The sequence below is a fragment of the Drosophila novamexicana genome, unplaced genomic scaffold (assembly GCF_003285875.2).
Source record: "Drosophila novamexicana strain 15010-1031.04,08,12 unplaced genomic scaffold, DnovRS2.1 tig00000108-arrow-pilon, whole genome shotgun sequence".
In the NCBI taxonomy this organism is placed as follows: Eukaryota; Metazoa; Arthropoda; class Insecta; order Diptera; family Drosophilidae; genus Drosophila; species Drosophila novamexicana.
Genome location: NW_020824772.1, coordinates 5,790,620 through 5,805,348, shown reverse-complemented (window position 1 = coordinate 5,805,348; position 14,729 = coordinate 5,790,620). Strand labels below are relative to the sequence as shown.

General features: G+C 41.7%; 3 protein-coding genes across 17 annotated transcripts in view; 1 reads left to right on the top strand and 2 right to left on the bottom strand.

The window, feature by feature from the left end:
- LOC115771944 (cubilin) overlaps positions 1–5,212 on the bottom strand; it is a 49,592-nt gene extending 44,380 nt beyond the window's left edge. For 4 of the 6 annotated variants that reach the window (XR_004018999.1, XR_004019000.1, XM_030717843.1 and 1 more), the window contains exons 1-2: positions 5,104–5,212; positions 134–305 (exon numbers count right to left, since the gene is read on the bottom strand). The gene's annotated coding sequence lies outside the window, so the exon portion shown is untranslated. The remainder of the gene's footprint in view (positions 1–133; positions 306–5,103) is intronic. The other 2 variants (XM_030717844.1, XM_030717845.1) reach the window with 2 other exon arrangements.
- A 2,467-nt stretch (positions 5,213–7,679) lies between these two features.
- On the top strand, positions 7,680–13,955 carry LOC115757670 (V-type proton ATPase 116 kDa subunit a). Of its 10 annotated transcripts, none has more exons than XM_030697992.1 (13): positions 7,684–7,749; positions 8,168–8,321; positions 8,376–8,552; positions 8,612–8,740; positions 10,226–10,323; positions 10,764–10,805; positions 11,117–11,243; positions 11,305–12,463; positions 12,518–12,735; positions 12,996–13,001; positions 13,088–13,286; positions 13,344–13,515; positions 13,572–13,955. In XM_030697992.1, exons 2-13 carry the CDS (start codon positions 8,205–8,207, stop codon positions 13,678–13,680), a joined length of 2,553 nt encoding a protein of 850 aa, XP_030553852.1. In that variant the 5' UTR covers positions 7,684–7,749; positions 8,168–8,204; the 3' UTR covers positions 13,681–13,955. The 10 variants fall into 10 exon arrangements, with proteins under 10 accessions (XP_030553849.1, XP_030553852.1, XP_030553851.1 ...); XM_030697991.1 differs by having other exon boundaries at positions 10,223–10,323; XM_030697989.1 differs by lacking the exons at positions 10,226–10,323; positions 10,764–10,805 and adding an exon at positions 9,453–9,607 and having other exon boundaries at positions 7,680–7,694.
- LOC115757672 (UDP-N-acetylglucosamine transferase subunit ALG13 homolog) lies at positions 13,701–14,533 on the bottom strand. The gene has a single exon (XM_030698001.1). The coding sequence runs from the start codon at positions 14,480–14,482 to the stop codon at positions 13,967–13,969; it is 516 nt and encodes a 171-aa protein (XP_030553861.1). The 5' UTR covers positions 14,483–14,533; the 3' UTR covers positions 13,701–13,966.
- Positions 14,534–14,729: the final 196 nt, after the last annotated feature.

Below are 14,729 nucleotides of genomic sequence, written 5' to 3'. Positions count from 1 at the left end.
TCACTGCTTTCTCTGCTTCTATGTCTCTATTGATCCTTGCCGCTTCGCATAACCAAGGCAATTAGCCAAGATACACGCGCACACACGCCCACACGCCCCACCGTCCACACCAACAAGCATTTCTCATACTTACATTTATGCTCGTTGCATCGCATGGCATTTGCTGTTCCACTTTGCCCATGTCCTTGCCAGCGCTACATTTTCAGTTAATTGCTTCAGTTGTACCAAAAAAAAAAAAAAAAAACAAAACAAAACGAAAAACTATAACAGAAAAAAGCCCTTTGTTCCAACGTTGAAATTGCTGCCTGCAAAGAGATGGAGAAAAATGGAAAGGATGAGAAATGGGAGCCGAGCTTTGTGAGATAAACGAAGTAGAGCAACTGCTGCCAGTCAACTCAAGTTGCATGCAAATGCGAATTGGCGCCGCACAAAAGGCAATGTCTGCCAATGATCCTTGATGATGCCGCTGTTGCTGCCACTGCTGCCACTGCCACTGGCACTGGCACTGGCACTGCTGCTGTTTGGCAATCCTTCGCCGAAGCTAATGTAATTTTTGCAAATTTTATGTGTTTGCCAACGCGTTGCAATGCATTTGTAACTGACAGCTGAATAAATATTTATGTATGTATATATTTATATATAATTCAAGAGTCAACATTAAGCCTCGATTCGTATAATATGCATTAAGCCCGAGGGCTCCCTGGCTGGCTGGTCAATTATGCCACGCACGTAACAAAGCCACCATAATTGCCAAAAGGCTATGCAAATTGCGGCCAGCCGCAAAGTATGCAATACAAATGTATACAACGGCTTGTGTGGAGCCAAAAGCAGAAAAGAATGAAGCACGCATATCAATGGAATTAATTGGCAATAGACAAAGAGAGATGTAGCCAGCCGAAAAGGCAAAACAGCAACAACAAAGCGCAGCGCGTATCAATCTCAACAATAACAACAAAGCCTACACACCCACACACCGACACACCGACACACACACACACTCTCACACAAAACACATTGACACACGAGTAAATTACAACCAATTTTTATTGCTGCGAAAACAAAGGCGCAGCATATTATCACAGCAGCTACAACAACAAGGGCAACAACGGCAATCACAGGCAGCATGGCAACAAAATGGCGGCTCGCAGCAGCATAGGCGACACGGGGCGTGGCTGGCGCTGGGCTGACGTCTGCACGTTCCACTAACAATAAATGATAAAACATAAATTCGCACACACACATACGCACACGTGTGTATCAAATCGTTAAAAGTCAATTGTAAACTTATGCGCCCAAAGGCACAGCTACAACTACTCACACACACGCACACAGGCAGAGTCATGGCTGAGCATGTTATGTGACGGCTGTAGCCGAAACTGTTCGAATCATAATGCCGCCTTATCAGCAGCATTTAAATCAGCGCCTCAAACGAATTGGACGCAGGCGGAGGCTCCGCTGCTGCAGTAAGAGAAACCACTGAAGCGGCAGTTGGATAAAATTTACATTGACATTGCCAAAAAAAAGAAGGAAGAAGCGTCAACGAGCAACTGCACACATACATGTCCACACATTGACACACATTCACACACACACTGATGGAGCGAGCAAGAACAAACGAGGCGTAAGAGCAAATGCCACAGCATCAACACGAGAGCGAGCAAGAGAGCGCGCCTGCGCTCTTCGCCGTACACCAATGAATAAGAGCGGCGAAATGAAGAGATTAACGATGCCAGCGAATTTGTCTCTGCCGCGGCCACTGCTCCCGCTGCTGCTGCTCTGCTGCTCTGCTGCTGCTAACAGCGGAGGTTTTATATTTTAGCCAGAACCACAAACAGTTGTTGTTGGTTCTTTTTTCATTTAACTTTTACCTTTTGCCAATTCGCTTGGCTTTTTACGCCCTGCCGCATTTGTCGTTTGTTCGTATTTAATTGAAATACTCAGAAAAGTAGGCTATATATTTTGCGGCTTCTGGATTTTGAATATGTATTTGTTTGTTCTTTTTTAGTTTGTATATTTTACATTTATTATTTGCAAACACATTTTAATGACACAACAATTATCCAGGCACATCACAGTAGGCCCCTTTATGACACTCGCGGGTGCGCTTTTGCGGCCAGAGGCCGTCAAGATATGGGCGTCATTTTTGGGCATTTAATTAAAAAAACAAAAGACAAAAGTATCTCTGCCCAAAACGATGCATAAGTACAGAGTCTCATAACGCCTTTAGGCATGCATCCTGCAGCGTCAACGACGCGCTCTCCTGCTGCTGCTAAACGTTTTGCAAATAACTATTTTTTATTCATAAACAAGCAACAACACACAAAACGTGGCACACTCTAAGCGACCACTTAAGTGTGTTGCCCCAGCAACAACAACAACAACAACAACAATGACAACTACGCTGCCACAGATGCATGCATCGTTCCCCCAACCCCCTTCAATTTGCCAGGGCAGAGCTGGTAGCGTCCAGTGCTGCACAAGTGGAGCGCATGAATGAATGAATGACAGACTCGCCGCTGGCAGCATGAGTGGGCGTGGCCGCTGCTTAGCCAGTGCCCCCATTGTTAAATGCGACTGCTGTCATTACTCGACGTGCCTGACTGTTGTTGTTGTTGTTGTTGTTGTTGTCTGCCGTCATTTCCATCTAAGTGCACACCAAGTGCGCTCCAAAAGCGACCAGGTTTTCATTTATATATGTGTGTGTGGGTGTGTGCGTGTTTTGTTTTTATACCCTGTAACCATTCAAAGCGAATTGAAACGGGTATCCTGAAAGTTGCGCCAGTGTACACGAAGAACAGGACCTTCCTTCACACTTACAGATTGCAAGAGGTATTATATTAATTATAAAAAGCATTTATAGAAGAACAGTTATTCCTGTGCCATGGCTATTGTATATAGCAGTACACTGAATCTGTGTACAGGGTATGTGCCAGTCGGGCAAAGCGCTGTTATTGTTTTGTAGCTATGCAGTGCTTGTTGCTCTCGTTTGGCACCCTGTGGTTACTGTTGCTGCTATTGTTGATGTCTCCTTCTGTGCGCACTGTGCCATTTGTGTATTATTTTTGCATGGCCCACTGTGCGGGCGCACGGTGCGGCATGCGAGGGCTTTCCGCCGTTGGGCTGATGGGGCAACAATCAACATAGTTAGAATTGTGAATACTTTATCTTTGCTATTGTTGTGGCAGCGAGACCTGCACATGACTTACATATGGAACCATGTCCGTCATTTGCAGGCAATTGTTATGTAAGGATAAGATACTTTTTTTTTTTATTACAGAATTCAATATTTTACAGGCCACTTGGGCTAAACTGCTTGAAACAACATTTGAGGGCAGCAACAACAACAAGAAGAAGAAGAAGAAGAAGAAGGGGAAGCCGAAATACATTTGTAATTAAGAAAGTTTTGTCAGAAAGGCACTTGAATGAAATTTTAATTTATTTCGAAACTGTGCGTTGTGGCATTGTCATTGCCGTTGCTATTATTGCCACAACAACAACAACAATCGAGTCAGGCAACAAAAACTTTTCTAAAGCGTCGACAGAGACGAAAGCAAACAGACAGAGAGACAGACAAATAGACAGACTGACTGACTGACTGACTGACTGGCAAGCTAGAAAAGCTATTAAATATTTAAGCTTATCACAGTCATTTGTTTTGTGGGCGTGGGCCACCTTCTTGGCTTTGCATTCGATCGGCATTCGGCGGCATTTAAAAAAGCGCCTCAAGGATGCGTCAAGCTAATTATGTTGGCCCCCATGAAACGCTTAAGATATCAACACAATATTCGGTAATTAACCCAGCTAAATGCGATACTTTGGCCAAATGTTGCGACCAGGCATACGGCAGAGACATCTTCCACTTGGCCACAAGGCGACGTGTCCTATGTTAATGACAGGGCAATAATGCCTAGAGCCTACAAAACTGTGTGTGCATGTGTGTGTATGTGTGTGTGCTTGTGTAGACTGTAAACTGTATACCCTAGCATATATTAGTACAGTGGTTGAGAGAGATAAACCATTTAAATGTACATAAAATAAATTCCTCCTTTTTCTAATACCCTACTTTTGCGAAGACTTGCACCCTAACCTAGTCTTACCTAGAAAGACTAATCTAAAATTGGAAAGTTTCAAGGAAATAACTTATAACCTTAAGATCAACATGTGCCTACCTATATCTACCTATAGCGACTGCACTACTCAAAAAAATAGCTTCAATAAATTCGATTAAGTTCACTCAGCAATGTCGAAATTATTGTATATAAGTACATACAATAATATAAATAATACAAATAATATATTTATCTAGCATATAATTAATATATGCCTGCAAGGGTATTTAATCTTCGATAAACCATAAAAACCTGTGCGTTGTTGGTTTTATTTGTTTTCCGCATTATCGTGATTCAAATTTTGCTTTTTAAGTTAAACGCGCGCACGCCATTTTCAACTGTGCAGCATTCTTATCAGCAACACCTACCAAATTATTACGTCCACCCCCCCGTCCCCTCCCCACCCACACACGCAGGTTTCGAGCACAAATGCTTCGCTATCAGCAAAGAGCAAAAAACAGCAAAGAAAGAGAGCGCGTCAATGCAGACACCAAATAATAAAAGAGAAGACTTAAGCCATAGCACAGCAGGGCATCGCTTTGTTGGTGTACAAGAAGTTGAGCACAAGGCGGGTGCAGCGGTAAACATAGTAGCTTGCTTCAGTCTCTCTCGCTCTCTCTCTAGCGCTCTCATTACAGCCGCAGCCGAAAATCGCCCATCATCCATTTTTATTTTATCGTCAATTTTATTACGCACAAAGTAAAGAGGCGCAGCCAGAGCCAAAGCCAACGGCAAAAGCAGCAACTTGATGATGTAGCAGCGCAAAAACAACAACAAATCGCAACCACGCATACAGACACGTACACACATAAACACACACACACACACACGTGCATGGTACTTCTGAGAGCAGCAGCTGAAGACACAACACGCCCTTTTTGATGTTTGTATTCGCTTTTTTTGTCACTTTCTCTGCTGTTTGACTTCTGCTTATTTTCGTTTTTTCTGTTATTGTTAAGCTTAAAGATTCTGCAATTGTTGTAGTAATACGCACCTACAGTAAATACCGCATTTGAGAGCAGCCTTGTTTTGTGGCTATATCCTTTTTCTGTTGCAGCTGATGAATTTGTTGTGTGGATGATGATGTTGATATAGTTGTTGTTGTTATTGTTGTCTTTTTGTTGTTGCTGAACACTATTGTTGTTGTTGTTGTTGTTGCGGATGCACTTTGTTTTGCCTTACACCTTATGCAAATATTTGCGCAAATCCTTATGTAAGGAAAAAGCCGTTATAAAAAAGGATTAGCACTGCACTACACAAAATTGAGCACACATTAACAATTACACGCATATGTGTTTATACAGTGTGTGTGTGTGTGTGTGTATATATATGTGTGTGTTTACTCTGGCTGTAGCTCAGTTATGTGGCAACATTGTCATCTTTGCGCCAGCCCCGAGTATTCGCAACTAAAACTCTGCGTTAGATAAGCACCAATTGCGTCTCCGTCAAGGCGCAGAAACCGTGATGACACTCGGGCACTCGGGTCACCTAGAGGAACGCAGCTGCTTCAATTGGAGACCGCACAATAAACCCAATTTTACAATCAAGTCTGGCCACTCAGCTTGCACGCGCGCGTTTGTGTGCATGTGATTGTGTGTGTGTGTGTGAGCGCGCCTTGATTGAATCAAGAGCTTGCTAAATGAACCGATTTAGAATTACTTTGGGCACACCTTAACTAGATCTAACAAAGCAGCTCATCTAAATAACTGAAGTACACCTATTTGTGAGGTGGCAATCAGCGCTTATTAAGAAATCGGCTACATTTTGATTTATCAACGACCTCGTTGCGCATTCCACTTATTCAATTTAAAATTTGGTGGAAATTTTCAAGACTGCGTACAACTAATTAAAACAAAGCCACAAAAAAAAAAAAAAAAAACATGATCAAGGAAAAACTTTACAAAACAAGCTTTATTTTTACATCTTTTAAGAAATAAAAAATTATAAAACACTTAAAAATCTGAATCAAAACAAATTATTTTTTGGCTATTTTAAGGCGTTTTGTGGCTTTAGTTCATTATTTTTTTTTTTTTTTGTCATTTTTTAGGCATTTATTTTGTACTCCCTTCTTGTTGTTGATAAGTTCGCAATTTCTTCTTTTTTTTTCTTTTTGGGAGCGGCCTCAAAGCAAAGCAGCGAAAGTAAAGATTTTCTCTTTGCCATTTGGTGCGGCTTTTGTATTCAATCTCCCAATTATTTATTTGAACTTAACTAGGGTGTGTTTTTTTTTCCTTTTTTTTTGTTTATAACAATTTCATGCAGCGACAATTAGCTGCTACCGAACTGCTAACTGTGCGAACGAGAGGGATTGCCTTTTGTTCATTTTCGTCCTTTTTTTTTTTTTGGGCTATGTTGTACTCTGTGGCATGGCATACTTTTGGGGGTTGCGGTGCGGTTCGCTGCCTGCCAGAATCCGAACCTCACCGACTACAACAACAACAACAACAACAGGAGCAAGAAGAAGAAGAACATGACAACAACAACGGCAACTCGCGCATATATGTATATGTAACCAGCAGTAAATTTTTCAATTATAAAAATGTTGTCTTTGTTGTCTGATTCATTTTGGTGGATCGCAAAATGGCACACTGACCCACACACATACACACACACTCACTTACACACACACACGCACATACGGTCCCGCACGAAGCAAATATTAAATAGGCAAGAAACAGTAACAGAAACAGCGGCAAACATCCAATTTTCTGACTTAATCATCTACACTTTCCACTTTGCTATGCCCATTCACATGTTTTTGCTGCTGCTGCTTCTGCTTCTGCTGCTAATATTGCTTGTATATTTGCCTGAACCATTTACCGAGCCTTTAGCCGCAAACGTTCCGTCGCTCTCGAGTTACAAATTCACACTGAATCGTGTCTCAGGCGAAAAATGTCGCCCTCGTGTTCATTCTCATCAGCATCGGATGCTGTCGCTGCTGCTTTTGGTAGTTCGTCAATGTAAATCCAAGGACTCACCGGCGCCCCCCGCTCTTTACACTTAAGAGCACCTTGTACATTAAAGAGCGGAAAGGCGGATGTTTGGAAGGCGTTATTGTGTTATTAAACACTTGAAAACTGCAACGTTGGCCATTCATTAAATAAGTACATAATAAATGCAAATTAAAACTAATGCTAATTGCCTTGCATTAATGCATTGTTTACGTAAATTATTCAAAATTAACTATGCCATGAAAATCATTTAGGGCTGGAGAACATACAATACAAAAGTCAATGGCTTTAGCTTGAACAGCACATTTTTAACAATCTGCCAAATATATTTTAGTTATTCAATATGTATTTCAAACATTTCATAAACTACACGTTTTGCTTATTGTTGAAAATGCGTTTGAAACGTGCGCGCTTAATGTTCATGTTCAAGCTATCGATAACCGATAGTTGCAGGAACTAGTTCTGGCTGGGAACCTTACTAGAATCAAATTTAAGCAATTAAGTGAGTATATAAGTAAGTATATATATATACGCGCTAGTATTTTTGCATTTTGTTGCATATCGACTAACGTTTTTTAGCTGTATCCAACTACGGTCACACTGCTGCTGAGAGACTAAAAGTTAAAAGAAATTGGTAATTAGAAGTTGTGACTTGTTCAAGTTAGAGTTAAAGCCAGTCAAAGTTAACCGTAAGACTAAGCGAAGTAAAATAGCAACTTGTTTTTTTTACCACACAACATTGATTTGCGATACTAGGAATTCAGGGTTCATCAAAAACGCCAACATTTACCACGCAGCACTTTCATGCAATCTGCCACACAATTGAAAAATCAATAAATCTGTATAGAGATGTTTCCATCAGTATCAAGTACTTTGTTGAAACATTCCACAAAAGTGGCGTTGATAAAGAAAAAAAGAAAAACTTAAAGCAAATAAAAAAGAACATGGAAATTGCAGTCATACAATTATAATTACAATATTCACCTAAAATCGATAAATATTGAATGATTCATAGCTATTTATAATAATAACCCGCATGAGTACTTATTTTCTTTTATTGTTATTGTTGCTTTCAAATTAATTTTTATTTTTGGTTTTTTTTTGCAGTAACTTGTAATTAGCCACAGACTGCTGAGCTGTCAAAATGGGTTCATTATTCCGTAGCGAGGAGATGGCGCTCTGTCAGCTCTTCCTACAGAGCGAAGCGGCCTATGCCTGCGTCTCGGAGCTCGGCGAGCTGGGCCTGGTCCAGTTTCGTGATGTAAGTGCAATTTGGCATAAAGAAGCAAGCAGAGAATAATCAATATCCACACAGCTCAACCCAGACGTGAATGCATTCCAACGTAAATTTGTGAATGAGGTGCGCCGTTGCGATGAGATGGAGCGCAAATTGCGCTACTTGGAGAAGGAGATCAAGAAGGATGGCATTCCCATGCTGGACACCGGCGAGAGTCCAGAAGCACCACAGCCACGCGAAATGATTGACTTGGAGGCAAGTCTGTTGCGATTTGAAACACCTTTCTTCTTATTTGGCTGTCGTTTACATTTCAGGCCACCTTTGAGAAACTGGAGAACGAGCTGCGTGAGGTCAACCAAAATGCGGAAGCATTGAAACGCAACTTCCTGGAGCTGACAGAGCTGAAGCATATACTGCGCAAGACGCAGGTCTTCTTCGATGAGGTATGCATGCGGTTATTGGCTAACATCTCTTATAGGGTTCGCCGGCTAACACATATTTAAGATTATATATATATGCGACTACGTGGCAAAGGCTTTCCGAAAGCTGTTGGCACAAAATTTTCTAATTAACATATGGCAATAACTTGCTAACCAATAACCCAGCCTGACAACACAAATGGTGCAGCTTTGGTATATAACTACACAAACTTTTCCCAAAGTATTATTATTTATTTAAATGAAATCGTAATACAACAGAACAACATAATACATGCAGCACTTACCACCGCCAACATGTCCAAGCCTATATACTATATGCATATTTATACAAATGTATGTGCACTCTCTTTAGTTGGTGTATTTTTCTGTGCACAAGTTAGCTTTAGTTTAAGCTTAGTTATTTTATTTATATATATAGTTATATTTTCTTTTTCTGCGCATGCCTGACTTACGTTCTAGCTATTGTATGTACATACATATTTGATTAGCGTTAATTGTTTTATATTTTTGTTTATTTTATATTATTTGTTTTTACGTTTTATTTTCCATATCAATCAAATCAATTCAATATACCCAATACAAACGAAACAAAACCCCGAACCCTGCAAACGCACAAACCAAACCAAAACCAAAACCAACAACACCCCCCATAAACACCACCACACCAACAACAACAACAACACCGCCACGTTTTTCCGCCCGATTGTGTTGCCAGTCGGTGCCAATGGTTTACAAATCGTCCACACATTCATCAAAACAATATCGACGCTATCTGCAGATGGCCGACAACCAGAACGAGGATGAGCAAGCGCAGCTGTTGGGCGAGGAGGGCGTGCGCGCCAATCAGCCTGGCCAAAATTTGAAGCTTGGGTAAATATTGAAACCTCAATGAATTAGTCGATCACTCTGCAAACAAGAACTGCCAACCAGATACCAATGGAAAACTAAACTCAGCCTGCGCATTTACCAAATGATAAAAAACAACAACAAACAAAAAAATGTTTGTCAAATTTAGAGCAAAACCAAACCAAACCAAACCCGACTCGCTCGCTCGCTCTCATTCTCCATGGCTATTTTGCGTGTCCTATCTATACATAAAATATATAATTATAATTGAGTATTATCTGTGCGTCTGCGTGTGTGTGTGTGTGTGTGTGTGCAGGTTAGGTTCTGTTTAGCGAGACCTTTTACTAAGTTTAATATGTAAATGTGTATATATGTCTGTGTATATGTATTAACTTAAGACCAATGATTGTTCTGGTGATGGTTATTATCCCCCAACCTTTCCTACCCGTACCGACACCCATACCCATGCCCATCCACAAACCACAAAGATTTGGAGGCGGGAAGCTTTATTTAACCAGCCAAGCTACTAATCGCATAAACTAAGCATATATGTATGTAATTTGATTCACAAAGATGCTGGTGTTACCACAGAATTGTCGCCAAAGAAAACAAACAACAAATATTTAAAACAATTTCTAGCAGGAGGGCGGCCTGAACCACACCACCGAGTCGATGACGCGCGCCCTCATCACCGATGAGGTGCGCACCGCCGGTGCATCCATGGGTCCCGTACAGCTTGGGTATGTATCCAACCATGTGCATACAATAGCTACGTACTTTTGGCCACTGCCATGCAATTAATTACGTTACATTAATTATATGAAACAAAAAATTATTGCTTAACGCCGCCGCCAACTAACCAATTAAAGACGCTGCGCTTATGCCACACAACGAATCCGAATCCGCATCCGCATCAAAAGTGCCACCAACACATCAAATGATCCAACACCAAACATTATCGATGTCGGGCTTATATCTTTTGGAGTCTCCCTCTCAAACCCTTTCGGAGCAATAATTTTCTGTTCAAAAAAAAAAAGGATCCTTTCCTTAAACAAAAAAAAAAAAAAACTAAAACCAACACCGTTCTCTCTTCTGTTCCTCTCTTCCCAAAACAAAACAAAAAAACATCCGTCTATATGATCAAACACAAATCGTGATAAATTCTTTATCAATTGTTTAGTTTTATGGAAAAATCGATTGAACGTGAGGATTATCTGCCCTGGTTGGTATCCCACAATTCAAAATTTAGACTAGGAATACTCATGCTCATAAACTGTATATAGAGACATGTCACAGTGGTCATTGGCTTCGCTCGCCGCATACGCCCCCTTAAAAAAAAAAAACAAATATTCCCAAAAAAAAAAAAAAAAAAAACATGTGCCCGTTCTAAATGTTATCGCCACGCTCCATTCCATGCTACGTTCATTGGTATTTGTGCTTGAGAGTTTAGTTTTCCTTTTTGCCGTAACTAACCGGATTGATAGATGGAAACCCTCCACAAATGCTCGTCTATTAATCTTTGATCTCTCATAGCTTTGTGGCCGGCGTCATTTTGCGGGAGAAGCTGCCCGCCTTTGAGCGCATGCTGTGGCGCGCCTGCCGCGGCAATGTATTTCTGCGCCAGGCCATGATTGAGTCGCCTCTGGAAGATCCCACCAATGTGAGTAAAACGAGAAGATAACATTTCAATTGATATTCAACGTTTTCAATGCATTCTTCAGGGCGATCAGGTGTACAAGTCGGTGTTCATCATCTTCTTTCAAGGCGATCAGCTAAAAACGCGCGTGAAGAAGATCTGCGAGGGCTTCCGCGCGACGCTCTATCCTTGCCCCGAGGCGCCAGCCGATCGTCGTGAAATGGCCATGGGTGTCATGACACGCATTGAGGATCTGAATACGGTGCTCGGCCAGACGCAGGATCATCGTCATCGTGTCCTGGTCGCAGCAGCCAAGAATCTGAAGAACTGGTTCGTCAAGGTGCGCAAAATTAAGGCCATTTATCATACGCTGAATCTCTTCAATCTGGACGTGACTCAGAAATGTCTGATTGCTGAGTGCTGGGTGCCGCTGCTCGACATTGAGACGATTCAGCTGGCGCTGCGACGTGGCACTGAGCGTTCGGGTTCATCGGTGCCGCCAATTCTGAATCGGATGCAAACATTCGAGAATCCGCCTACATATAATCGCACCAACAAGTTTACCAAGGCCTTTCAGGCGCTAATCGATGCATACGGTGTAGCCAGCTATCGGGAAATGAATCCGGCGCCCTATACCATCATTACCTTTCCATTTCTGTTCGCGGTCATGTTTGGCGATTTGGGTCACGGAGCCATAATGGCTCTCTTCGGCCTCTGGATGATACGCAAGGAGAAGGGCTTGGCTGCACAGAAAACGGACAATGAGATCTGGAACATTTTCTTTGCCGGTCGCTACATCATTTTCCTGATGGGTGCCTTTTCCATGTACACGGGCCTCATCTACAATGACATTTTCTCCAAGTCGCTTAACATATTCGGCTCGCATTGGCATCTGTCGTACAACAAGTCGACAGTTTGGAACAACAACTTTTTACAGCTGAGTCCAGCTACCAGTGATTACGAGGGGACACCATATCCGTTTGGCTTGGATCCCATTTGGCAGGTGGCCACATCGAATAAGATTGTCTTTCAAAATGCCTACAAAATGAAGATCTCCATTATATTCGGGGTATTGCACATGATCTTTGGCGTCATCATGAGCTGGCACAATCATACATATTTCCGCAATCGCCTGTCGCTGATCTACGAGTTCATTCCACAGCTGGTTTTCTTGCTGGTGCTCTTCTTTTACATGGTGCTGCTTATGTTTATCAAATGGAATCGTTACGAGGCTACCAACGCATGTAAGATAAGGTGCTATCTTCTTGTTGCCATTATTTAATATCTTCTTATTGTAGTCCCCATGACGGAGGCATGTGCGCCTTCAATTCTGATTACATTCATCGATATGGTTCTCTTTAAGGAGTCCAAGGCGCCGGGAAAAGACTGCAACGTCTATATGTTTTGGGGTCAATCATTTTTCCAAACTGTTTTTGTATTGATCGCTCTCGCCTGTATTCCGGTCATGCTGCTAGGCAAGCCCATCAAGATTATGCAGGCGCGTAAGCTGGCCAACGTAAGTACATGATACTGCATATCTGCTGTCATATCCGGCGTTAGATGCATTCTTGCCAATCCTTTCACCATTCAATCCACATCACATCTTCGTTAAATTTCAAACTAGTGTACACGTGCCTACATTAATAGATAATTATTGTGTTTGCACTTCTGTTTATTTATGCCCTGCCCTTGCCCTTGCCCCCAAACTAACCAACCAACCACTTCCAAAAAACACGCAACAAACGAATAAACTAAACACCAACCCAAATGCTGCAGGAAGAGGTTAGTCTTGTCGTTTGTTGTACCACAAAGCCTAAGAACAAGTACCCGAGTCTTTAACTAATACATCAACTCTTACATTCGAACAGGTTCAGCCCATAACTGGCGGCTCATCTGATGCTGAAGTCGGCGGCATGTCGAATGGAGGGGGCGGCGGACACCATGACGAGGAGGAGATGTCAGAGATATTCATACACCAGGGTATACACACGATTGAATATGTGCTGGGTTCCGTATCCCACACTGCATCTTATTTGCGATTGTGGGCTCTCTCCTTGGCTCATGCCCGTAAGTCAAATCAATTAGTCCTGCTCGATATGTAAAACAATTTAACTTTATTTACAGAACTTGCCGAGGTCTTGTGGACAATGGTTTTGTCTCTGGGCTTAAACAAGGAGGGCTGGCTTGGCGGCATCTTTTTGACCGTTGTGTTTGCCTTCTGGGCTGTTTTAACCGTGGGCATTTTAGTTTTAATGGAGGGTCTTTCCGCATTTCTACATACGCTGCGTCTGCACTGGTATGTCTGATATCCAAAGAGTTGAAAATTTAAATTAATGCTGTTGCCTTTTGCAGGGTGGAGTTCCAGAGCAAGTTCTATATGGGTCAGGGCTATGCCTTTGCGCCCTTTTCGTTTGATAGCATCATTGAAAATGGTAGCGCAGCCGCTGGTGAGACCGAATAGACGGTCGACGAGATATGAACAACAACCAAAGCATGTAGAGAGTCTCATCGCTTATGCAGTTAAATTAGTACATATAATATGCCAATCTAATGGAATTTAATAGAAATCTGCTTATTAATCGTTCTATTTATATAATTAATAATCGTGAATTTATGCAACGTATAGCCCTATTACATTGTCTAACGTTCTTCATAGTCGTTTATCGTGTTTACTCATTAATATAAATATATATATATCTAAAGCGCCCGCTTCAGGCGTCAGCGCCAAAACAAAAACCGTTTAAATACTATTGACTCATCAGTTCTTTTAATGCCTCTATAAACATTTGCATATTCTTTGTGGCTGGTTCGTAGGGCCTTAGAGCTCCGAAGTCCAAAGTGCTTAGTTTACTGGCAACCTCATGCACTCTGCAGTAGTACAGGTAGTTCTCAGATGCCAATTGACGCGCTAATTCCAGCTGATGATTGTCCATCAGTTCGTCATTCACTACGATTAGTCCTGCCTTGCCATTATTCAATATATCCATGCATGTACCGGCGCCAGCATGTCCAATGATCACATCGGCAGCCCTAATATCCTCCACATTCGGGCGAAATTTGTATTGCTCCACTTGAATGCCATATTTCTCATTGATACGCCGGATTTCTGACTCGGCCACCGGCGTGGAGTTCCCATGTTGCAGCACAAGCTTTTGGCATTTGAGATCTTGCAAAGCGCACAGCACCTGGTTGGACGACATGGCATCAATTAATGCATCGAATTTTGTAGTGCCAACAGTGACGTAGACAACATTTAAATGCATCTTTTAGCAGCAAGTATACAAAAGATAACAATAAAACGGCATAGGGATGGCAAAGTAACAAAAGCAACCGAATCCTGATGCGATACATATGCATTATTGTATATCGATACTTTAATGCGATAGCACGCTGCGATTAAGCCGTTACCTGCTTCAAAATTGTAAGTGAGTTTGGTTTGTCTTTTATTAAATTTTAACTGTTTTTCGAATCAATTTATTTAATAAATTCATAGAAGATTTGTAACATTAC